This window comes from Aspergillus ambiguus (genome assembly GCF_047715705.1).
Source record: "Aspergillus ambiguus strain CBS 117.58 unplaced genomic scaffold BDV59scaffold_21, whole genome shotgun sequence".
NCBI classification, from domain to species: Eukaryota; Fungi; Ascomycota; class Eurotiomycetes; order Eurotiales; family Aspergillaceae; genus Aspergillus; species Aspergillus ambiguus.
Window position 1 is genome coordinate 483833 of NW_027395534.1, and position 22768 is coordinate 506600.

The 22768-nt window shown below is 57.5% G+C and overlaps 10 protein-coding genes across 10 annotated transcripts; 3 read left to right on the top strand and 7 right to left on the bottom strand.

Annotated features, from left to right (window-relative positions):
* Nucleotides 1-61: 61 nt before the first annotated feature.
* On the top strand, nucleotides 62-2965 carry BDV59DRAFT_203057 (putative C6 transcription factor Prf; the record flags this gene model as incomplete). Its single annotated transcript, XM_073694189.1, has 6 exons — nucleotides 62-380; nucleotides 460-742; nucleotides 808-1327; nucleotides 1384-1875; nucleotides 1932-2159; nucleotides 2222-2965. The coding sequence occupies 6 exons, from the start codon at nucleotides 62-64 to the stop codon at nucleotides 2963-2965; spliced, it is 2586 nt and encodes an 861-aa protein (XP_073546929.1).
* Nucleotides 2966-3274: 309 nt separating this feature from the next.
* Nucleotides 3275-6257, bottom strand: BDV59DRAFT_58355 (uncharacterized protein). Its single transcript, XM_073696694.1, has 2 exons — nucleotides 6128-6257; nucleotides 3275-5850 (listed from the first exon to the last, which is right to left on the bottom strand). Exon 2 carries the CDS (start codon nucleotides 5724-5726, stop codon nucleotides 3480-3482), a length of 2247 nt encoding a protein of 748 aa, XP_073546930.1. The 5' UTR covers nucleotides 5727-5850; nucleotides 6128-6257; the 3' UTR covers nucleotides 3275-3479.
* Nucleotides 6258-6967: 710 nt separating this feature from the next.
* BDV59DRAFT_58376 (carboxymuconolactone decarboxylase family protein) lies at nucleotides 6968-7741 on the bottom strand. Its single transcript, XM_073696695.1, has 2 exons — nucleotides 7709-7741; nucleotides 6968-7660 (listed from the first exon to the last, which is right to left on the bottom strand). Exon 2 carries the CDS (start codon nucleotides 7639-7641, stop codon nucleotides 7081-7083), a length of 561 nt encoding a protein of 186 aa, XP_073546931.1. The 5' UTR covers nucleotides 7642-7660; nucleotides 7709-7741; the 3' UTR covers nucleotides 6968-7080.
* A 551-nt stretch (nucleotides 7742-8292) lies between these two features.
* Nucleotides 8293-9892, top strand: BDV59DRAFT_194000 (DUF5427 domain-containing protein MTC1; the record flags this gene model as incomplete). The annotated part of the gene is made up of 2 exons (XM_073692325.1): nucleotides 8293-8839; nucleotides 8919-9892. The coding sequence occupies 2 exons, from the start codon at nucleotides 8293-8295 to the stop codon at nucleotides 9890-9892; spliced, it is 1521 nt and encodes a 506-aa protein (XP_073546932.1).
* On the bottom strand, nucleotides 9819-11540 carry BDV59DRAFT_180979 (5'/3'-nucleotidase SurE). Its single transcript, XM_073690160.1, has 4 exons — nucleotides 11367-11540; nucleotides 11180-11317; nucleotides 10306-11126; nucleotides 9819-10250 (listed from the first exon to the last, which is right to left on the bottom strand). The coding sequence occupies exons 2-4, from the start codon at nucleotides 11189-11191 to the stop codon at nucleotides 10175-10177; spliced, it is 909 nt and encodes a 302-aa protein (XP_073546933.1). The 5' UTR covers nucleotides 11192-11317; nucleotides 11367-11540; the 3' UTR covers nucleotides 9819-10174.
* A 328-nt stretch (nucleotides 11541-11868) lies between these two features.
* BDV59DRAFT_180980 (uncharacterized protein) lies at nucleotides 11869-15152 on the top strand. Its single transcript, XM_073690161.1, has 5 exons — nucleotides 11869-12667; nucleotides 12732-13848; nucleotides 13901-14009; nucleotides 14062-14387; nucleotides 14436-15152. The coding sequence occupies exons 1-5, from the start codon at nucleotides 12408-12410 to the stop codon at nucleotides 15030-15032; spliced, it is 2409 nt and encodes an 802-aa protein (XP_073546934.1). The 5' UTR covers nucleotides 11869-12407; the 3' UTR covers nucleotides 15033-15152.
* BDV59DRAFT_180983 (uncharacterized protein) lies at nucleotides 15133-15776 on the bottom strand. Its single transcript, XM_073690162.1, has 2 exons — nucleotides 15587-15776; nucleotides 15133-15521 (listed from the first exon to the last, which is right to left on the bottom strand). Exons 1-2 carry the CDS (start codon nucleotides 15634-15636, stop codon nucleotides 15380-15382), a joined length of 192 nt encoding a protein of 63 aa, XP_073546935.1. The 5' UTR covers nucleotides 15637-15776; the 3' UTR covers nucleotides 15133-15379.
* A 217-nt stretch (nucleotides 15777-15993) lies between these two features.
* On the bottom strand, nucleotides 15994-16728 carry BDV59DRAFT_203064 (GPI anchored serine-threonine rich protein; the record flags this gene model as incomplete). The annotated part of the gene is made up of 1 exon (XM_073694190.1): nucleotides 15994-16728. One exon carries the CDS (start codon nucleotides 16726-16728, stop codon nucleotides 15994-15996), a length of 735 nt encoding a protein of 244 aa, XP_073546936.1.
* Nucleotides 16729-17420: 692 nt separating this feature from the next.
* BDV59DRAFT_208785 (aldehyde dehydrogenase) lies at nucleotides 17421-19593 on the bottom strand (the record flags this gene model as incomplete). The annotated part of the gene is made up of 3 exons (XM_073695275.1): nucleotides 17421-18199; nucleotides 18260-18702; nucleotides 18760-19593. The coding sequence occupies 3 exons, from the start codon at nucleotides 19591-19593 to the stop codon at nucleotides 18055-18057; spliced, it is 1422 nt and encodes a 473-aa protein (XP_073546937.1). The 3' UTR covers nucleotides 17421-18054.
* Nucleotides 19594-20338: 745 nt separating this feature from the next.
* BDV59DRAFT_203066 (protoglobin family protein) lies at nucleotides 20339-21291 on the bottom strand (the record flags this gene model as incomplete). Its single annotated transcript, XM_073694191.1, has 3 exons — nucleotides 20339-20792; nucleotides 20855-21125; nucleotides 21177-21291. 3 exons carry the CDS (start codon nucleotides 21289-21291, stop codon nucleotides 20339-20341), a joined length of 840 nt encoding a protein of 279 aa, XP_073546938.1.
* Nucleotides 21292-22768: the final 1477 nt, after the last annotated feature.

A 22768-nucleotide genomic window follows, 5' to 3' on the forward strand; every position in this document is an offset into this window, starting at 1 on the left:
TCGCCGCCATTCCAACTCCCCATCGCTCTCCTTCTCTCCCTCATCCTCCTCCCTCCAGGCCATGGCAGATTTCTTCAACAACCCGTCACAACCGCCGCCCTCGCAAAATTCGTCCCAGCTACGTCCTACCCCGACAGACACAAATCCCCCGACAGCATCTGTCTCCGCGGGCCACCCCGACGCCGCCGACGGCTCCACGTATATCCCGCGCATGAAGCGCATCGCCTGCGTCGTCTGCCGCAGGAGGAAGCTGAGATGCGACGGGAAGAGACCGAGCTGTGGGACGTGTTCGCGGCTGGGCCATGAGTGTGCCTACGATGAAGTGCGCAAGAAAAGCGGCCCTAAGCGGGGTTACGTCAAGCAGTTGGAGGCTCGACTCGGTACGTGGCCGTCTCTCGTCGAGGATTGCGGGATGATGCCCATTCTGACGGCGCTTTGCGCTCTTCATGGTGTACACAGCCCAGGTCGAGACTCTGTTGAAAACCCAGGAGCAACCGCTGCCGTCGCAAGGCAACAATTTCGCCGCCGCCCCCGACGACTCTACGAATCTTCCTGACCTCCCTACGCTCCCAAATGACATCGACGAACCCCCTTCGCCGGCGGCCACCGGCGCGATAAATCCTAATCAAGGTACTCAGATGTTTTTGCCTCCGGCGGTCGACCACACGGGCACCTTCGGATGGGATATGATCAGCCTAGGGCTGGAAGAACCTCTCCCGACTCGCGAAGTCATTGACGAGCTGTACGTCTCGATATGGCTTGCATTGATCCATTGACATTTGCCTCGGATTCTAACACCCTCGACAGGAATCACATCTACTTCGAGAAAATCCACCCCTCGCAACCCTTCATCCACCGCCCCCGCCACATGGCGTCGATGGACCTCACCCCCAATATCCGCCCGCCCGTGTGCCTGCAGTATATGACCTGGTGTCATGCGGCATCCGTCAGCGAGAAGTACTCGAATCTGCACGGGCTGTTCTACCAGCGGGCCCGCAAGTACGCCGAACTCGACGAGATGAAGGGCCTCGGCGAGGGTGTTGTGTCGCTAGCGCATTGCCAGACGTGGCTGCTCATCAGCTCCTATGAGTTCCGGATGATGTTCTTCCCGCGCGCGTGGTTAAGCGGTGGGAAGGCTTCGCGATTGGCGCTGATGCTGGGCCTCAACCGGGTCGATGGCGCCGCGCTCGAGGTCAAGCAGTCGCTGGCCCCGCCCAAAGACTGGACCGAGAAGGAAGAACGACGACGGGTGTTTTGGATGGCGTTTTGTATCGACCGTTACGCAAGCGTGGGCACCGGGTGGCCGGTCTTGTTTGATGAGCGTGATGTAAGTACCCAGATAGCCGCAACCTCGTCCCAGCCGCGGACTGACACTGCGGATAGATCACGACGAATCTGCCCGCGTCGGAAGAAGCGTTCGTGCAGGGCCAACCACAACGCACCAGCCGTTTCGAGGATATCATCGTGGGCGACGGGCTGTCCACGCTGTCGCCATTCGGAGGCGTCGTGATCATGGCGGTCCTGTTCGGCCGCCATCTGGCGCATCTCCATCGGCCGGAGTCGCAGGACAACGACCACGATCTCAACGGAGGGTACTGGCAACGGCACCGGTCGTACGATAACGTCCTGCTCCATTTTGCCCTCGCGATGCCCAGCCATCTCCGCCTCCCCGCGGGCATCCTCGATCCCAACGTGATCTTCTGCAACATGGCGATCCACACGTCCACCGTCTGTCTCCACCAGGCGGCCATCTTCAAAGCCGAAAAGAACAAGATGCCCGCGCAGATCATCATCGAGAGTAAGCGCCGGTGCATCGTGGCCGCGGACCAAATCTCCAATATCATGAAGATGATCAGCCATCTGGACCTGACGACGGTAGGTAACCCTCCGAAACCACCGCGTAATGTGCAATCCCTGCTCACACCCATCAGATGAACCCCTTCATGTCCTTCTGCGTGTTCATCGCCGCCCGCGTCTTCGTGCAGTATCTCAAATCCCGCCCCGAAGACACGGCCGCTCGCTCCTCGCTCCAATTCATCTTCTCGGCGCTGGACGCCCTCAAAGGCAAGAACCCCCTGACCGAGTCCTTCCTCGTCCAGCTCGACGTCGACATCGAGGGCACCTCACTGCGGGACCTCCGTCCAACCCGCAGTTCCACAGTAGGCCACCTACCTGCACTTCATACACCCCTATCCCAGCGCCCCAACTGACACTCATCCAGGCCATAACAACACAAAAAGACGACCCCTCTTACATCAAAGTCATCGGCAACTGCAATCTCCACAAAGTCCAAGAAGCAACCGGCTCCTACGCCTCCCAACTACACCAGCACCAGCACCAAGCAGCCGCTCCCACGCCTCACTCTTCCCTCCCCAGTCGCCAGAAGCAAAAGCAACCCTCCCCCAACTCCTTCCATCTAGACTCCAATACCACCGCCTCCTCCTCCTCCACCGTCTCCGACTTCGCCCGCCAGCAGCAATCCTACCACCCTTCCCACCCCCCACAAACAACAGCAACAGGCACCGTCATCGCAGACATGGACATGGCCCCCGAATACACCGCCGACCCCAGCAGTACGACCGATCCGACCTCCGCCTCCGCCTCCACCTCCGCCTTCCTCGAATCTACATCCCAAAAGCCCCCGCCGCTCGAGAACCCGGCCTCAATCGACCAGCTGCCGCTGGGCTCCGCTATCGATCCGTACATGGATATCCCGCTGTCCGCGCGCGTGTTGCCCACAGGCATAGTGACCCCGCTGGATTCCACCGCCTCGGACGGGTCCATCCCGCTTCCGCCGTCGTGGGACTTCTCGGCCCCGGCCGCGCCGACGACCGGCCAGACCCCGAACGACGGCGAAGATCTGGATCTCTCTGCAGCCGGTATCGAGACGTTCACCGAGGCGCAATGGGCGCAGATACTGGGGTCCGGCTGGGATACATGGCGCAATCAGGGTGGGCATTTGTGAATCGGTCTACCTACCTGACTATATCTGTACCAATCTGTACCTGTTCTGACGATATTAACGAATACCCCCATCGAGTACATACTTTGCATCTCTACTTAATGTGAAGCAATCAGCCAAAGAATATTATTGACTAATAAAGAAAAGAAAGAGAATGAAATAAAACTACCAATCTAGGCAGATCATATATCCCGGGCCATGGCTTAAGAGTCCATTGGACTGCAGTTGAATACAATTTCAATTCGCTCTGGATCGACGCAATAATCCTCCCATTAAGCTAAATATACAATCCGCTCGGAACAGTCGATGACTTTGACCCCAATGTACAATAAAAGAAACCATCCCTGCGCCGGTCGCTAGCAAATGACACGCTAATGACAAGCAGATGCGACTCCCATCCCGATCGCATGGTGATACATATTAACAGAAATCCGGAACCCAATGTACACATTACCACACCTCTAGTAGTTAGAACCAAAAAACAGAAGGGCCAGAAGAAAAAAGAGGAACGTTACTCTCACGCAGGCCGTGTGTGGCTTGGTGGGGGCAGTTGCGGAGGCGGAGGCGGCGGTGCCCCATACGGTGACATGTATGGGTATGGCGTATGGTAAGGCTGTGGCGGGGGTTGGAGATGGCTCGGAGGTCCAGGCGGTCCAGGGAAAGGAGCCATAGACCGGGGGTCCACTGGGGCATACGGCGGCAGGGAAGGCCGGTGCGGAGGCATCGGCGCCAGTTGATGGTGTGGTCCCGGGGGAGCAGGGGCCAGTGACGCCGGAGGAGGCATATGAGGAGCCGGGGCGAGACCGGTATCGATACGAGTCGGGCCCTTGCCAAATACCAGATTGGGCGTTTTCTTCTTCTTGCCCATCCTGGGAGGCTCGGTCGCCTTTCTGGCAGCCTCCGCTGCTCGGTCTGCCTCGATCTGCGCTTTGGACCGTTTCGGATTCCGCGTGCGGCCCTCCCGGTTGAATCGTGCCCAGTGGTTGAGCATGGCCTCGGTGCGTTTGGGGTTCTTCGAGTTGGCAATCTTCTCCCGCCGGGCAATCTCTGCCGGGTCCAGGGCCTCGTTCGGACCAGCTCCACTAGGGGTGGTGCTACTAGGAGCAGTGGTAGTCGGGGCACCGCCGCTCGGGGCCGGTTCAATTGGAGCTAGATGAGCTGGAGGACGCGTTTGCGTCGTGGTCGGCGTAGTGGGTTCACGGCCTTGGGTTCGACCAGACGAACGGACCGCGGGTTGAGCAGCAGGCTGGGGAGCCTCAGAAATGGCCCGGGTACTCACGCGCGCACCTCCACGGCCACGGCCCCGGCCCCGACCGCGCCCAGAAGATCGGGGAGGGGCAGTTGTCTGGGGCTCTGCCATGATATCCGACCGACGAGAGCGCGTGCGCCGTTTGATCGGAGGTTCCTCCTGCTCAGCAGGGGCCGGGCTTTCGACCTGGGTCTCATCGGTCTCGTTGGCCTTGCTGGCAGCCTCCAGCTCAGCCGCCTTGCGTTTACGAGTAGCCTTCCCAACGAACTCTTCACGGGGAGGGTTTTGGAACTTGGGGATATGACGGGTGCCGAATTTGATAATAGCGGGCCAGCCATCGGGATTCGGATCGGAGCCAGCTTTGATGGCCATCCGTCTCGCTTGAGCTCCCGTCGGCTTGAAGCCACCCTGGGTGAACGGATTCTGGAATCCCACTTTATCCTCTTTAGGATCGTGCTTGTAGCCGTAGAGCGTGGCCTCCTTTTTGTCCTCGAACACGGCTGGTCGATCAAGCTTTCGTGGGTTGGTTGTGGGTTTAGCATTGTGTCGGGTTGCGAGCTTATGAAGTTTCTCGATTGCCATATATTCATCCTGCCATGCTTTCAGGGCATAGGCAACGTTCTCCGTGATGGCGTAAAGCTCATCGGACGAACGGGACTCGGGATCACGGAGCTGAGAGAGGAAGTCCTCTAGAGCGGTGATCTCTAGAAATTCACCTCTCACGCTCTTGGTCAGCTTGTATGGACCCGGTCGATCGGCGAAATCGGCCGCGTCACGTTTCTTGCTCCGTTTGGTGTCGTGGAAGACAGCCGCCCAGGTCCGGTCGAGGCCGGAAGACAGCTCCTCGAAATCTTCAGTGAAATTGCGGACATCGTGGATGTTCCAGAGGTTGTGCAGACGTTTGTCCAGCGAGACGGCGTCCTGTTCGCGAGAGAATTCATGGAGTTGGTTGGAGAGGGCAAGTTCCGAGTCGGCCTCGGGGCCTTCCCCTTCACCTTCTAGATCGGGCTCTTCCCGATCGAGACCATTGTCGTCACGGTCATCATCTATTTCAGTAGTGTCGGCCCTTTCGACGACACTATCTTCGATGACCTCGCCGGTCTCATCCTCCCCTTCGGGAGCGGCATGGTTAATTTCATCCTCCGATGCAGGAGCGGAATCATCGGCATCAACATCGGCCAGATGATTCCCATGGTCGTGGAGGTCGACACTGTCATCGCCATCTGCCGCGCCGTCATAGGTGGAGAATTTGGCGATATGCGGGTGGACAGTGGCGATGTGTTCTTTGAGAGCCTCTTTCTGAGAAGTGGAATCCTGTCCAGAGGACTCGAAATACTCACCACACCAGGCACATTTTGATTTTTGGGCCATGGGGGATGGTGAGGGAGAGGCTTGGGTAGAGGCTGAGCGAGCATGGATGGGCTCGGAGAACTGTCGGCGCAGTGGAGAATCCTGGCTGGCCATATCGGAAGTATGACTCTCCCTTTCAATATCGCTCTGGGCGACGGGAGCCATGACAGAGCAGCCACGGGGCGTCAAGCGACCCAGTGGCGATGATGGTGGGGGGGAAAAATGACAATGGTCGAAGATCAATGATCAACGATGTTCACTGAAGCGCCCAAGATTGGGACCTGAAGAACTAAACCGGTTACTGGTTAGGTCGAGTAAACCTTGGGTTGAAAAAAGTTCGGTTGCGGCGCCAAGACGCCAGTAGAGAACATCAAAGCAGGGGGAAGGGTCAGAGGCCGAGGATGGGATGAAGGAACAGGAAGCGACCAGAGGATTGAATGGGATTGAGAGTCAGGACGAGGGAAACAAGGGAGGTATGAGGTGATGGGAGTGGATGATGAAAGGGAAAAGTAGATGGAAGGTTGTAGGCGCAGCGGCACGCGATAAGCGACGATGGACGTACGTACCTTGATGGTCCACGTAATCGATAGAGGGGGAGAATAGCTAGTCGTCGAGAGTGATGGAGTCAGGTAGAAGAGGAAGAGCTGAATGGAGAAGGGTAGAGGGGGTGGTTGCGAGAGGTTGGGAGGGAGAGTGGTAAGTAATAGGTAGAAGTGAAGTAGGTGTAGTAGTAAAAGAGTAAAGAGACTGGAGAAAAGTGGATGATGGCGGTTGGCTCAAACGGGAAAAGTACAGAACAACCGAGCGGGTCAGCCAGAACACGAGTAAATGAAGGACACGACCACGCGATGATGGAGGAATGGAAGAAGGGGGAATTTGACGGATGAAGAAGATGGAGAGAAGGAGAGAGAGGGAAGAGAAATAAATTGGAAGATACGGGAGAGGTGTTGTCAGAGGCCAACACAGCTCGGGTACGGTAGTATGTAGTGGGGAGAATGGAGAGTACGCAGTAGATGGAATGGAGAAGAAAGACGACGAGAGACACGTCGAGAAGAGAAACTAGACAAGAGGAGAGGAGAGGGCAGAGGAGAGTGGATGAAGTGGTACTGGAAGTATGAAACGGACCAGAAACAGAGGGGAGGAAGTACAGGGAGAGAAAAGGGAGAGGGAGAGGAGGAACAGAAGAGGGAGAACAAAGAAGAGAGGGCAAAAGGGCAGAGGAGAGACGAGACGGGGGGGGAGAACAATGGGAGGGCGAGAGATGAAGAAGAGAAGACGAGGAGGAAGAAGAAGAGACGAAGAGAAGATGGAGGTTGAATAACAAATGATGAAGGTGGAAAAAAAGACTGTAGGGAAGTTCGTAGTAAGAAAGTTCCCTCTGGCCGGTCTCTGGTTGGCTGGCGAGAGGGGCGGTATGGGGCTATACCCGAACGGGCCTGTTCCGGAAAAGGAAATTCTATGTATACTTTCACCTCCAACCCTCTCAGAGATATCAGGCCTATATACATCCCCCATCTGTTTATGTGATGTTCTTCTCGCCCACATCCAGTGCCACTAGAAACCGACTCACACAATTGTACGCCGCCGCCGTCGCCGTAATCTCCACCATCTCGCGCTCCGTGAAAAACCCCCGGACCTCCTGGAACACGGCCTCAGGAACCGTCACCGTCTTCGTCATGGCATCCGTGTACTTGATCACTGCACTCTGCTGTGCAGTCAACGCCCCCTCTTGCTCTTTGGCCGACACATCCGCATCCTCATCCCGGACCACCGCAACCCCCGCCTCGTCCAGGCCACCCTCCCGCAGCAACGGAGCATGTTGCTCCCATTCAAACCACGCTCCATTAAGGACAGCCACGCGACAGATCACCAGCTCCTTGATGAGCTGCGTCAGACTGGTGCGGGTGCGGATCGTCCCGATGAATGAATTCCACCCGTCGGTGACTGGGAACGAGTGCAGGAGCGCCCGGTCCAGAGGGATGAGACCACCAGCACCGCGGCGGGCTTGAACCCGAGAGAGAATGTCTGCCTCTTCGGGCGTGCTGGTCGGAGGCGGATTGGGGACGTAGGGGATACGCATGTTGTCGAGTGTATAGATCCTATAAGGCGTAAGTCACTGCTCAGGTTCTTCTAATGTATACACGTACCTGGGGAGTCTGTTCGTAACAGCCGTCAGCGAGATGGATTCCAATTCTCGTCTCAACCCGAGGGAAGACGCTATTTAAGCCGAGTCAACCCCACGTCCCGCGGAACTTGTCCTGGGCCGATTCCGCGGGCTGCGGGGTATGTGAGGTGATTCTGATGTTGAGGATGTGCATAGCCAGGCATATGGAGTTCGGCATGCTGTCCGATATGCAGAGGTAAAGTAGGGTAATTTGACGTTTAGAAGAATTCTGTGGGTTCCTAGGCCGTATCTTGTTTGTACCGGCGGATATATATCAAGGAGTATTTTAACCACATACATACCTCGTACATCTACTGCTAACACCTACTAATAGATACAATCATATCCCTTACAGCTCATCAAGCTCCAATTAAAGCAAACCTGCACAGTCCCACTAGTTGGAATAAATAGTTACTTCATAGATCACACTGCATACTTCATCACTCAGACTAACGCTTCTTGGCACAGGTCATCCGTCTCCACCGCCCAAAACAACCTCCGCCCGACACCCTCTCCATCTCCCACCTTCATCCATCCCCGATCTGCAACAACACCCCCCCATCCATCATGCGTCCCAAGAACTCGAAGCCCACTAGCGACGAGCTCCTCGCCCAATTCGACGACCTCGGCGTTGACTCGTCCGCCGATCAACCCTCCAAGCCATCCTCCACCACCGCTCCCGCCGCGCAGTCCGAACAGGACATCCTCGCCGAACTGGACCATCTCGCCTCCCAACGTCCCAGCAGTGGCCCGGGCACGCCCCGGCTGTCGACCCAGGAGACGAGATCCCCCAAGCCCGCCGTCAGCACCACCGCCTCCGGTCGCACGAGCGAGGACAAAGCCGCCCCGCGGAAGTCTGGCGAGAGCACGCGTGCCTCCCGCGCCGCGAACAAACCCACCGCCGCGTCACCGGACACTGAGAAGCAGCCGGCAGCCGCCCAGGAGACGCCGTCCAGCTCCAGCGGCGGCGGCGGATGGTGGGGAGGCATCTTCGCGACGGCCAGCGCGGCGATGAAGCAAGCCGAAGCGGCCGTCAAGGAAATCCAACAGAACGAAGAGGCCCAGAAATGGGCGCAGCAGGTGAAAGGCAACGTGGGTGCTCTCCGAGACCTAGGTACGTCCCCTCGACCCTCCGTCCCATGCATTCCCGGTACGGAGTATTGACTGACTGACTGACTGACTGACTGCTGCAGGCGGTGAGCTCCGCAACATGGCCCTCCCCACCTTCACCTCCCTCATCCACACGCTCGCGCCGCCGATCTCGTCGCACGAGCGGCTCCAGATCCACGTCACCCACGACCTACAGGGCTACCCCAGCCTGGACCCGATGGTGTACGCGGTGTTCTCGCGGGTGATGGCGCAAGTCGAGGGGGGCGATCTGCTGGTGATCCAGCGCGGACAGGAGGCATCGCCGAAGCGGGGGGCAGACGGCGACGGCGACATGACGGGCAACGGGCCGTCGACGACGACAGCGGGGTGGCACGACGGGCCGTGGTGGCGGAGCGGACGGGCGCGCAGCGTGGCGGCGGTGCGCGGCGCGGTGGAGGCGACCAAGCTGGCGCGCGCGAGCGCGGAGTCGTACGCGAGCGAGTACTTTGCGCCGCGCGGCGGGGTGGAGGAGGCGGCCAAGCAGGCGACGCAGGTGCTCAGCGAGTCGAACCCGGTGCGCAGCAGCGACATCTTCCTCGCGATCCAGGCCATCGCGCAGACATCCAACCCGGACCTGTTCCGCGCGGGCCCCACCACCGACCAGGCCACGCCGCCGGGTGTCGTCGACGTCCCCGATGCCACCGAGGAGGAGGTCGTCTTCGCGCTGTACCTGCATGACCCGATCCACGGCATCGCCTTCCACGCGCTCTCGCAGGCCGTGCCGGAGAAGTGGATCGCCTGGTTGGACGCGCCGGGGACGGAGGGGCCGGAGGGGTCGGCGCGCGCGCCGGTGCCGGCGGATATTGCCGAGATCATCGAGAGCGGCGGCGTCGACCCGCGCGAGTGGGCGGCCGAGTGGATCGACGAGACGCTCTCGCTGGCGGTCGGGGTGGTCGCGCAGCGGTATGTGGCGCGGCGCATGGGTGTGGGCGAGGCGGGCGTGGCCAAGGGCAAGATGCGCGCGGAGCCGGCGTCGGCGGTGGAGAGCGGCGCGGGCGAGGCGGCGCGGGCGTTGTAGTGGAGGTTGAGGGGGGCGATGATGCTACCGACTTACTTACTTTACTACCTTACTGCGGCTTTCTTGTTCACCTACTAGCTACCCTAATGCAGACATCCATGCGCATGTACATAACGACGGAAAGCCCAACTCCACAATTCCATTCATTATGCGTATGCTACGAAACTCATGCAAGGTAGGAAGAAAGCCCAGATGGGGACAGTCCAAACTCCAGCCCCCGAAACAAATAGGCGAACCGGTGCGGGTATCTATCTATCAACGACCAACTCCATGTTCAGTGATTCAAAGCTCCTTTTGCAGGACGAGCGGGCCGTCCAGGTCGGGCACGTGCCAGAAATTGGCGCACAGCGGCGTCACACTGCGCGGTCGTTAGTCGCGGAGAGGCTAAGACGCGGGGAGAGGGGAGGACGTACCTGGTCATCCCGTTCAAGACGGTGTGGGCGTCTGTGCCCTCGGGACTGGCCTGCAGAGCCTTTTTCATATCGGACAATTGCGCGCCCCAGGTGAAGGTGCGCTGTTTGAGGGGGGATGGAGGAACGCCATTGGTCTGGGCAGCGCCGTTGACCGCAGCAGCGTTTGTCTCGGCGTAGAGATAGCCGCGGTTCCAGTAGTAGGGCAAGGCGCGGGTGTAGCGGATGGGGCGGGATTCGACGTCGGAGCGCATGGGGAGGTTGAGGTTGTAGAGCTCGACGCGGGGGTCCCAGGCGCGGACGAGATGGTCGACGAGACGGACGGCGAGACGGGCGGCGGCGCGGATGGTGTCCTGGGGCTGTTCGTCCTTGGAGCCGAAGGAGATAGCGATGGCGCGTTTGCCGCAGTTGGCGGCCTCGAGAGCGCCGCCGACGGTACCGGAGGAGAGGTTGTAGATGGTGGAGGCGTTGCGGCCGTGGTTGGGGCCGGAGATGACGAGGTCGATGGGGGGACGGTCCGTGAACAGGTTGAAGAGGCCGAGCTGGACGCAGCTGGCGGGGGTGCCGTTCTCGACGACGACCCAGGGGGGTGTCGAGGCGGGGGAGTTATCCGAGGAGTCGTACGAGCCGTCGTTGCGGAAGGCGGACGGGGGAACGTAGGTTGCTTGGAGGGAGGCTTCGATCAGGTGGGCTTTGCCGATCCAGGATCGGGAGGCGGCGGGGATGGCGACGGAGACGAGGTGACCAGCGTCCTGGAGGGCATTGACGAAGGGGTGGATGTAGGGGGAGAGGCGACTGGAGGGCGGACCGTCATCATTGACGACCTGAAGAGTGAGTAGGAAGTCGGGTGACTGGGTGAAAAAGCAATGAGACAAACCAGGATATGCATGGTGGAGAAAGGACGGGGTATACGGAGGGAGTAGAGGGAGGAGGCGGGAGGAGGTATAAGATCCTAGGGAGTCGGAGAGTACGATGGTAGGGCCTACAGTCCTCGTGCTGGTCTTATTTATAATGACTGGATAAGAGTTGAGCCCGTTTTCTCTCCAGCAGACAGCCCGACTTACCGAAGACATACCGGGGAAGAAGGCGACTCCATCGCCAATTCTGGTGACGGTGAAGAGTTGCGGGGTCCTACGAGGTACGCCGTACGGAGTAGTGAGATCATGGAGGCAGGACGTGGGATAGTAGTCATATATGGATCTCCCTACATAGGTATATGTTAGGTATACATGTATATTCTTCAGAGTTATGAGAATATTCGATTCCATATTCTATTCTACGTTCGATTCTATATTTCTGTTCTACTCTTCTAGAATTGTTCAAATTCCTTATTCACTGAATGAGATAATCCGTTTAGACTAACTATTCTGGATTCTTTCACCGAAGCCGCCGGCGACCAATCAGCGGGTCCCTCAAAGTCTAATTTTTTCTCAATTTATTCTTTTTCTTTTTCTTTTTTTCTTTTCTCTGATGGAACCCTGACTGCAGGCGATCATCCTAATCAGCCGGAGTAATAAAAATAAATAATACAAAAATAATACACAAATAAAAATCAAATAGAATGCCCCCCGTGCGACTGTGTATCGAGGGCAATTATCGGACAGCATAGAGCTGATCCTCGTGCGACGATCGTCCATGACTGATTCTTCTCCGTCAATCCCCTTCATATACTCCGTACTTTGACCGATCCTTATTCTCTCCTTCCCTCTATGATTATTGATTCGTATCTTATACCTTATATATTTTCTCCGTGACGGCTGATACTCCATACTCTGCCGTGGATCACATCACCAACGCTTTGGCACCGACTCAGCCGATCGTCGCAAAATCTCTGGTGGGGATCCTTCGTTCCTTCCTCGTCAGAGCCACGTTCATCTCTCACTCCTTCCTCCTCTTCTCTCCTCCATCTCACCATCTCTCTAGCACTCACCATCTCATTTTGTCAACGTCTATCCTTCATCTCCCACCACCATCTACCACTGTCTACCACCGTCTACCACCCCTCCCCAGTCTCCCCCTCTACCCCTCCGTCTACCCCCTCTCCAAAACAGCGCGAAACGCGCTAAGATCTTCCTCTCCTGCTCGCCTCCCCACCTCTCCCCTGGATGGACTACAGGAACACTGCTACTCCCGCGGGCATTGACCCCAAAATCCTCGATAACTGGCAATCCGATCCTGCCTTCACCCTCCCTTCCCCCTGGGAACACGCCGCCTACGAACAACCGCTGGATTGGGACACCAGTCAGGACTCCAGCGAAGCCGATGGAGACCTCGTCGATGTGAACCCCCCTCAATCCTCCTTGCCCAAGGAGAGGCAGCCGGGCGATCTCCCTCACCCGCCGAAGGACCACAGTGTCGCCAGCAGGTGCGCTTCTCTCCCAAACCCCTGACTGTCAGTCCCCTCAACGCTGACCCATCATGTCCGACAGCAACCAAGCCACCTCCCCAGACAAGTTCGGCTGCCTGGATAGCACCGTCGAAGGCACCATCAGTGGTACTGTCAGCCCGCGCACTTTACCCTCCGCCGACGACAACCTCCATCTCGATGAGTCATGGCCACACATCCAGCTCTTCAACCCAATGACCACCGGGATGCCCATGGAGTCCTCACTGTTCTTCCCTTACGCGAAAGAGCCCACCGCTACCTCCAACACCGTGATTGTCGACGATGCCAGTGCTTTGCCGCAGGATCAGAGCTACTCCGACCTGCCGCCTGACCAGCTCTTCTCCTTTCAGAACCTCCCTCCGCCGCAGTTCCCCTACACCGAGTCCTGGCCCGAGAATGCCTCCGCTTCTCACATGGCCCACCAGACAACTCCTGTCTCCATGTCCGTGGGCTCACAGATCCCAGGAAAGGGCATGGACCCTCTCCGCGACTATCAGGGTACCATGCGGTCCCTCGAATCCCACTGGCTCGACAATCTCGAGTCCCAACTGCCTACGAACCTGACCTCCCCGGCTTCGTTGTCGGCTGCGTTCTTCAAAGAAGAGCCCAAAGGTCCAGATGTGTTCCACTACAAGTCCGAGTCCTCATCCGTGTCTGGAGACTTTTCCAACATCTACGAGTGCTCGTATTCGGCCACGAGCGATGACGTCCCGGCCTTTGCGGAGCGTCAGCTGGATGAGACCCAGCGAGACGACACATCTCCCGCCCTGTCCCCGCCTGTTTCTAATACTACCGCCTTTATGGTCAGTGAGAACCCCGCGGAGTCCTTTGTGGTTTCCGTTCCCTCTCGGTCTCGTGCGTCGTCCAATGCCGCCCAGCGATCAACAACGCGTCCCCAAGCCCTCGCCCTCCAATCCATGGCTACGGTCCGCAAGCGCAAGCAGCGGAACCCCGCCATCACCGTCGATCAGAACCAACCCAAGCCCCTCCAAATTGTCCAGGAAGATGGCCAGGGAGGATCCATCGCGTCAGCGGACTTTGTCTCGCCGCCTCGCGGGGCACGCCGGAAGGGCCCGTTGAGCATGGTGGGACGTGCCAATGCCGGATTGCGGCGGAAGAACAAGGACACTTGTGTCCAGTGCAGACTCAACAAGCGCAAGGTTGGTGGAATGCCTGTCTCGTGGGAGGAACACTGACTAACGCAGTTATTAGTGTGATGGCAGTTCTCCGTGCGACGCCTGTCGCCCAACGCTTCACGAACAGCCGTGTGCGCGGGCCTGTTTTTCCAACATTGTCGAGTACGGAACGTGCAATTATATTTGTAAGGGTTTCCGATTCACCCCGCAAGATGTGCCGCTGACTAACGATTCTAGCTCAACGAGCGGTCAATCATCCAACGGTCGATCGATCTGGTCGCGTCCGGATGGAGATCCCCGCCGAGTTTGACCTTCAGAACCTTCTGACGTTCCTCGGCGAGCGCCAAGGGCGGTTCAACATCCGTGCCAGCCAGTCCTGGGGATCTCTCTACGTCCTTGATCTGTCGGAGACATACAAGTTCTTGCGAAGCCTGAGCGACTACAACGGGAACTCTCGGGCCAACTTCCTCGAGTTCATCGATCGACGCATCGTCGAGTCGAAGGACAAGTCGAAGAACTGGCTGACCTGCGTCAAGGACTGCGATCCGATGAACAATGTCTACGTATGTGCCTCGTGTCTCCGTCCCTACCGGTTGACTAACCTCCACCAGTCTCTCCTCTCCCAATGGAACAACATGCCCAGCCGGGCAAGCTACAGCTTCGTCCCACTCGAACCCGGGAGCGAGGAACGTCTGATGGATATCCACAACGCCGAAGACCGCCGCGAAATCCTGTTGGCGGCGCAGCTGTCCCGCATCGTCTGCCGCATGCTGGAGGTGGAAGGATTCCGCAAGCTGGAGCGCGACTTCTACAACATCAAGTGGAAGCAGATCTCACAGGAGACGCATCTGCGGTTCCTGCGCGAATTGGGTCACATCCTGCTCACGCTGCGGTGGCGGGTGTCGTGGTGGAAACGACTCGGCGACGGCGGCCAGGAGCCGGACCCCAGCAAGCAGCACTACGTGGACCGGGTGGACCTGCTCTGCCGGATCCTGTACGTCTACTACACGTGCGTTCTGGCGAAGCTGCCGTCGTGGTCGGTGGCGGATGTGCCCAAGGGTGTGTGGTCGACGTATGCGGACTCGGAGCAGGCCGTGTGGGACGATTTCCCTGTGGATCCCACGGATGATGGGTTCCAGCGGTGGATGGAACGCGGGCGCGAGCTGATCGAGCAGGCGGGCGTCCCGAGACGGATCTCGAAGGCATAGATAATGGATTACGATACCCTCAGCGTATTTTTTTTTTGACTTTTTGACGGTTACGATTGACGATTTCTGGTTATCTTTCTCTTCTCTTCTAGTACATAGGTATAGATGATGTTAATGGGATTCGAGTACCAACAAGTATCAAAAGGGTATCATTATTGTAGAGTATAGACCATCACCGCGCATGAAAACACTTGACACGATCGCCCAGGGAATTATTTCTTCCCCTTGTCGGCCTTTTCCTTGTCCTTCTTCCCACCGGCCAGCATCTCCAGATGGCCCGCACGCGCCGCGAGACTCCGTTCCGTTCTGGCGGTCAACCCGGCGGTGAGTTTCTAGGGTCGTCAGCATCATCCAACGACGGTGGTCGGTGGTCGGTGGTCGGTCGGGGGGCAGTCAGCACGGACCTTGGTGAGTTTCTTCTGTTTGATGAGGGACTGTTTCTTGGGGGCGACGTTGCGCGGACCGATCCGTTTGGGGGCCTGGGTTGCGCTGGTTTGAGTTAGACGCTGAATGGGAGGGAGGGGGGAGGGGGGTGAGAGAAGGATTTGCGGTACCGTTTCGCAGAGGCGGGGGCGGCCTTCTTTTTGACGAGACCTTGGGCCATTATGAAGGATGAAGATGGAGGGGAGGATGGTGAAGAAGGATGAGGAGGAAAAAAGTGGTGGAGAAAATTGCTTATCGGTGGCGGTCACGTGCAGCGGTGGTTCCTGCGGTTTTGGGTCACCCCCACGTGTTACATCAACTATATCTCGATCTACATCGTGATGTCTATTGATGGTAGATATAAATCTATATCTATATCTATATCTCTATCTACGATTCACACATGGAGAATAAAGTGGAGAAGAAAGAATCGCATGACTCATATTGTAAATACATAAAGAGCACGCCCCCATCCTACTTTACCAGATGGAGGTGCGGACGAAGAGATACAAGTTTAGATCGACCGGATGCGCATGGCCTAGAAGGCGAGCACGGCGGCAACACCCACGGCGACGGCGCCGAAGCTGACGGCCTTGCGGTCGGCGGCACCGGTGAAGGTGGGCACGGCCGGGGCGCTGGTCGAGGGGGTCACGGCGGCGGTGGAGGTGGGGGCGACGACGGAGCTGCTCAGGGTGGTCGAGACGGCCGGGGCGGAGGTGGGCACGACGACGGGGATGGTGGTGGGAGCGGCGGGGGTGGTCGACTGCGTCTCCGGGCAGATGGTGGTGGTCTCCTGGTCGACGACGGTGGTGGCGGCGTCGGAGGCAGAGGCAGAGGTAGAAGAAGCAGAGCTGCTGCTGCTGCTGCTGCCCGGGTTGGCGTTGTAGTTGGGGTTCTTGATGCCGAACTGGGTGGACCACTGGTACTGGCCGGTGCCCTCGACGACCAGGAGGAGGCCGTAGTGGGTGGTGTCGGGCTCGAGGTGGGCGCCGGGGGTCCAGGTGTACTCGCCGGAGTTGGGGATGGCGACGGCGAGGGTCTCCAGGGGCACGACGTTGGAGCTGGGGCCGCGCAGGAGGACGAGGGAGATGGGGCCCTCGGTGGTGGGGGTCCAGGTGATGGTGTAGGGCTGGCCGACGGGGACCAGCTCATTCAGACCGGGCTTGAGGATGGGGTTACCGCTGGGAGCCTTGGAGTAGTCAGGCTGGGTGTAGGAGGCGGCGGCGGCCAGCGTGGCCAGGGCCGAGACGAGAGCGGTGGTGAAGAAACGCATGATTGGGGAGGGGAGCCAGAAACGAGCGGCACGAGAGAGAGATCTCGAGAGAAGGTTGAGACTAGGAATGGATTGGAAGGACTGGAGGGAGTTGGAGGTGGTACTTAAGGAGTGACTAGGCTGAAGGCCAGGCAGGGAACGTAGGTGCGACGGAGAGAGGAAGAGAAAAGATAGGAGGCAAAGTTGGAAGCGAAGGAGAGGGGCGAAGAGGGATCTCGTTGGTGAAATACGGCCAGGAGGTCAGCAGCTAGTGATTAGGGCGAGCACCGTCGCCGTTCGCTTGGGGGGGACATTGCGGCTCATGGCCGGAGGAAGAGTGGATCAGGGTAGAGAGGAATGTGGTCGTCCAAGGCAGAGAGCCGGGGAGAATGTGTTCTGTATGGTGGAGGGATTTAGTTCGGAGATTAGTGTTTGGACACGAGATTAGCGGGAGTGGGAGGAGTATTACAATATACGCGGTCGTTGTTGTTGTTGTTGTTGTTGCTGGTGTTGGGTGGTGGTGGATGATGTTGATATCTACAGAGGACTGCGGATTGATATAGGGTTAGTGTTGTTGATATTGATGTTGATACTGCTACTCTATACCTGGTATGATGATCCTACGCAGACGATACTATCCTGGATGAATATAGATAATCAGGAACATGTCTCATCCGGATATTATCCGAAAGAGGCTGAGCTAACGCTTAGGGTGAGAAGAAGCGATTGATCCAGAGAGGCCGCTCCACCGTGATCCTTTTCAGATCCAGATGATTTTGTGACAGAAGACAGCGGTGAGACCAGAGACGGGATCATCGCGATAATCTATGAACATCCTCATGAACCTCCCCGCAGTTCTGCTCTAACGGGCGAAGATGCGCATCGTGGTGTCGCTCATTTCTTGTTCCTCACTGGCGGGTGGAGTCAGTCCGAGAGTAATTAAACTGGAGTCACCACAGGAAGATTGTGGCGTATCATGTCGTATAATAATAAAACGTGTGAAATCTTCCGATTGCGCCACTAACTGCCAGGTGCCCAGGTGCGGTGTGCAAAACCCTCGCTTAGACTTCATACTAAAAGACCGAACCTATACATAGTACCTGGTACATCCCTACAGAGTACACCCATCATCTCGATGGCGAACTCCATCGCACTATTGATTTAGTTCGTCCCTTTAGTCTACTCTAGTCCCGGCCTATTTTAGTCCCAACAGGGTCCGACGATGTCACAATGACATTTACCATCACCATCTCTCATGTAACCGGATGCAACTACCCAGCACCCTCGCACAAGATACTAGATTCGGTCTCTAACCATCCGGTCATCATCCCTGTACTCCAGAACGGTCTACTGCACCCATGTCACCGTCTTCGTCTGCAGCCACTCATCGTACGCCGCCGGCCCTCCAAACCGTCCGAACCCGCTGCTCTTATAGCCGCCGTGCGGGAGGACCGGCTCATCATGGATGGTCAACGCGTTAATATGGACCGCCCTAGATCACGTCAGCACTCTGATACTCCGGACTCCAAAAGTACACCCGTAGACTACTTACCCGGACTCAATCTGCTTCGCCACCCGCAGCCCCCGGAACAGGTTATCCGTAAACACCACCGCAGTCAGTCCGTACTCGGTGTCGTTGGCCAGCGCCACCGCTTCCTCCTCGCTGTCCACCACCATCAGCGACACCGTCGGTCCAAATGACTCCGTCGCGTACAGGTCCATGGCCTTGGTGACATTGCCGACGATCAGAGGTCGCATGCTGTGGCCGTTTGCCTCGCGCGCGTTCGCATCCCCGAACACAACGTCCGCCCCCTTGGACAGCGCATCCGCCACCAGCGCATGGTTCTTCTGCACCGCCGCCGCCGCGACCAGCACGGGCGCCGGCGACTTCGCGCCAAACACCTTCTCGGCCGCCGCCACCAGCAGCCCGCGGAACTTCTCCGCCACCGACCGCTGCACGACGATGCGCTCCGTCGACATGCACACTTGTCCGGCCTGTCCAGTCGGTCAGCACGACATCAGGGAACATTCCCCCACTGCAGAGACACTTACATGCATGAATGCCCCCAGCGCGCAGTGCAGGGCGGCCCGCTCCAGGTTCGCATCGTCCAGGACGACGGCGGCCGCCTTGCCGCCCAGCTCCAGCAGCACGGGCTTGACGTACTTCCCGGCGAGGGAGGCCACGACGCCGCCGATGTGGGTGCTACCGGTGAAGTTGACCTTCCGGACCGCCGGGTGGGCGATGAGGGTCTCGGTGACCGCGGGGGCGTCGGCGGGCTGGTGGTAGAGCACGTTGAGGCAGCCGGCGGGCAGGCCGGCCTGGCGGAAGATGTCGCCGAGGGCCCAGAAGCACTTGGGGGACAGCTCGGAGCCCTTGAGGACGGTGGTGTTGCCGGCCGCGAGGGGCAGCAGCACGGCGCGGGTGCCGAGGATGAAAGGGGCGTTCCACGGGGCGATGCCCAGCACCACGCCGTAGGGCTCCTTGTAGACGATCGCGCCCTCGCCTTCCTCCGACACTGACGGCACCGACCCCTCGATCGACGGGATGCGCGCCGCAAAGTCCCGGATGAAGTCCGCCCCGAGGTCGAACGTCTTCTCCACGAACAGCCGCTGCGCGCCCGTCTCCTCGATCTGGTACCCGATCAGCTCCTCCCGCCGCGACCGCATCACGTCCGCCGCCTTCATGAGGATGTCGCGCCGCGCATATGGCGTCAGTTTGCTCCACGCCGGGAACGCCGCCTTGGCCGCCTCGACGGCCCGGCGGGCGTCGTCCACGGACGCCCCCGCGCAGCGGTGCGCGACCTCCCCGGTGGTCGGGTTGTGGACGTCAAAGACGGTGTCCGTTACGACGGACTCGTTGTTGATGATAAGGGGGACAGCGGTCATTTTTCTAGGTGAGGATTCTCGTGGGAGAGACGACAGGATGGGATTGAAAAGGGGGCCAGAAGAGTTTCTGGTTAGATAGGACGTAAGGGGCAGACAGAAGGGAACGAGGGGCCGTCCTTTGGCTCCATCTTATCAAGCAAACCGAAGACCGGCTTGGAACGCCTAGTACTAGGCCGAGAGCACCGTAAAATTGGTCGACCGTTCCACGTTCTTCCAATAATTTCATCATAACTTCGGGTAGTGGGGGGGAGTCGGAGAGCGATGGTTTGGCCTCGGGATATGCTCCCCACAGACGTTGATCGTCCAGTTCATGTCGGTTTGTGGGTGACGTAGGGTATGGATATGCGCGACAGCTCTTCAACTATTGAGATGTGGTCAATTCAGAGTAGACAGAAGGCGACTAAGGGCGTAAAAGGGCGAGGATGAAGTCGAAGATGGAAGTCGAAGAAGACGAGGAGAACGAGGAAATATTCCGCGCTGACCAATCACATTGCAGCCTCAGGCACCATCTTAGCAAGCAACAATAAGCATCACTAATCAATAAGGCCCAAGGCAGAAGGCAGAACACTATCCATGGATGGGAGGCTGAACGTGTATAACATTTGAGTGTCGGATGTATATTAAACCAACGGGATATCGTAACTTGAACCCTCAACACCATGTGTCGCTTCAATGAACAGCAAGACAAAGACAAAAACCTGATCCCAATACGCCAGTATGCTTGAATACCAAAACACATCCACTCCTACTTCCCGGCCCAGATCTTGGTTTCGGACACCGTCGGAGGCATCGTCTTGGACATCGATTTCGACATCTCCGCAAATGGACACACCGACGCCGCCGACGCTGCCGTGCTGGCAATACTCGAGTGGTCGTCGTCACTCGAGCTGCCCGTTGTGCTACTGTCGCCCAGGATCTTCTTCTCCCCGAGATAGCCTTCCTTGTCGTCCAGGATGACTTCAGACATTTCCTCCGCGTACTCCTCCCCGTCGCGGATACGCCACTTGGCGAACAGATCGTTCTGGATCCAGATCACCTTGCTGATGGCCCGAACCAGGGCGACCTTGCGGCTCAGCGAGAGGTGCGGGTGGGACATGAGGGCTTCGATGAAGATATCCTGAATGAACCCGAGGAGGGCCCCGATGTGGATATATTCGATATTGAGGGGGTGAAGGCGTTCCTGGCCCGAGTGCATCATGCTTTGGACGTCAGTCTGCATCCCACACCAGGGAAAAGGCGGCAGCGCAAAAAGGTAACTCACCCAACCTTGTTCAGGTACCGCCAGAAATCCATCTGCGACGGATCACTGCATAGCCGGATCAGGTACCACCGGAGGAACATCTTGCGACGCTTAATCTGCGGGCTCTCCTCGGAGAAAAACTCCTCGATGGGGGTCTCATCTGCGGTGTCTCGCGTGTGGAAGGCCCGCGCCGTGATGTCCTGCTCCAGCAGCTTCTTGTAGACGATGTTAACCACGGCCGGAATCAGCGCCTTGATGTACTTGGCCCCGCCGACCAGGGCCTCGACGTCACCTGCAGAGCGGTCAGCCTATGCCCGAAGGGACTGCTGGGGCAGACACCTACTGGAGTTGAAATCCAACATGTCGCGCAGATAATTGATCCGAGCTTCAAGCCGAGTGTATATGGCTTTGCGATCGACATGTTTTATCGGACGGCCCGGATCGATGGGGATCTCCATAGTTTCGGGGTTCTTTGGTTGGTCCAGCTTGAAGGCTATTGTTGGGAAGGTTGAGGAGTGGTGATGGATAGCAGACACCGGATGCTATCCCAATGACGAGGCCGAGCGATCTAGACACAAGTGATGGTAATCGAAGCCAGAAAGACTATCGAAGTAGATGGAAGAGACGAAGAACAGAATCCATGGGAGTGACCAGCGACATGGCATGATTATATACTAGATCGTCGGGGCATCACATCAACCCGGCCTGGCCGTGGGCACATCCCCACCCGCCTCCGCAGTTCCATTCTGCCCATCAAAGGGTCTGTTTCAGACTAGAGGAGGTGGTCCGACAGGATCAAAGGTGAAGAGTTTCGAAAGGATCCGGAATCTTGGCGGATGACGACGGGGCAGGTTGCCGGTGGTGTGATGGAGCAGTGATTATTTCCCGCTCTTGTTCATTTGCAGCATGCATGGCTCTGCCCATGAAACACGTGGTACCGTGGGGCAGCTCAACGTCAGCAATGCTATCATATTAGATACTAATCTACGGATGGCGGTAGTCCTTGGGGTACGAGCGGTACGGAGTGGATAGGATAGAAGGACGCCGTAAGGCATGCTAGAGAAGCCGTGGGCAATCGACCCCGTTCATGTTTGTACGGAGATTAGCTCTCGACTAGTCCTGGGCCCGCTTCTACAGCATTATTTTATTCTAGATTTTTTATTTCTTCAGTCCATTTTTATATTGATTTCACCGTCAAAGCTCGTTTCAGCCTCGCCAACTTCTCATAAGCGAAATGCCCTCCAGACCCTTTCGGAAAGACGAAATTATCAAAAGAACCAACAACCACAGGTCAATTAATTAGGAAAAATTACCAGCGCACTAACCCACCATTTGACTCACAGTCGCGTGATCGGGGCAGAGTGGACTGGACGGTTCGTGGGATGATGCTGCCAGAATTAGGTCTCTGCCTATGATGCGAAGCTCTTTCTGGAATTCCGTGAAAAATTGAAGAAAATTCGTCCCACTGCCTACGGCGCCCGTATGGCCTGATGCGTCTCGAACCGGTTTATTATCTAGAAGAGTGGATTCCGGTCACACCGACTCCCTTTTCCCTCTCTTAAACGAGCCTTTCCGGGTAGAAAGTGGGAAGACAGGATATCGGTCACTGGTGATGGGATCCGCGATGTATGTTTAGGCTTCTGGCAACAACAGGGATAATCAATCCGAATGCATGGCATTCTGTCATGGAAGCCTGACATTTCGGATTGCTAATTTACCTGATACAAGGATCGGCGTGATGAACCAAGGCCGCTTGCCGCCAGAGCATCAAAAAGCAGATAAAAAAAAAGCGTAATAGGATCATTTGCAGGCGGGATAGCAACCCCCTGGTTAATCAAACCAGCTGGATATCATTACTCACCCTGTCCGAGCCGAACTTCCGCAGAATAAATTCTCAAGCGGGTGTCGCTGGACTCCACTAACGGTTGCCGAGTC

Excerpts from the sequence above, each read along its gene's own strand:
- BDV59DRAFT_58355 (XM_073696694.1), bottom strand. The coding sequence starts at position 5,726 with ATGGCTCCCGTCGCCCAGAGCGATATTGAAAGGGAGAGTCATACTTCC.
- BDV59DRAFT_58376 (XM_073696695.1), bottom strand. The coding sequence starts at position 7,641 with ATGCGTATCCCCTACGTCCCCAATCCGCCTCCGACCAGCACGCCCGAA.
- BDV59DRAFT_180979 (XM_073690160.1), bottom strand. Across the intron at positions 10,251-10,305 it reads GTCTTGAACGGGATGACCAG|TGTGACGCCGCTGTGCGCCA; the intron begins GTACGTCCTCCC and ends ACGACCGCGCAG.
- BDV59DRAFT_180980 (XM_073690161.1), top strand. The coding sequence starts at position 12,408 with ATGGACTACAGGAACACTGCTACTCCCGCGGGCATTGACCCCAAAATC. Across the intron at positions 12,668-12,731 it reads GACCACAGTGTCGCCAGCAG|CAACCAAGCCACCTCCCCAG; the intron begins GTGCGCTTCTCT and ends CATGTCCGACAG. Across the intron at positions 14,010-14,061 it reads CGGAACGTGCAATTATATTT|CTCAACGAGCGGTCAATCAT; the intron begins GTAAGGGTTTCC and ends TAACGATTCTAG.
- BDV59DRAFT_180983 (XM_073690162.1), bottom strand. The coding sequence starts at position 15,636 with ATGGCCCAAGGTCTCGTCAAAAAGAAGGCCGCCCCCGCCTCTGCGAAA. Across the intron at positions 15,522-15,586 it reads GCCCCCGCCTCTGCGAAACG|CGCAACCCAGGCCCCCAAAC; the intron begins GTACCGCAAATC and ends AACTCAAACCAG.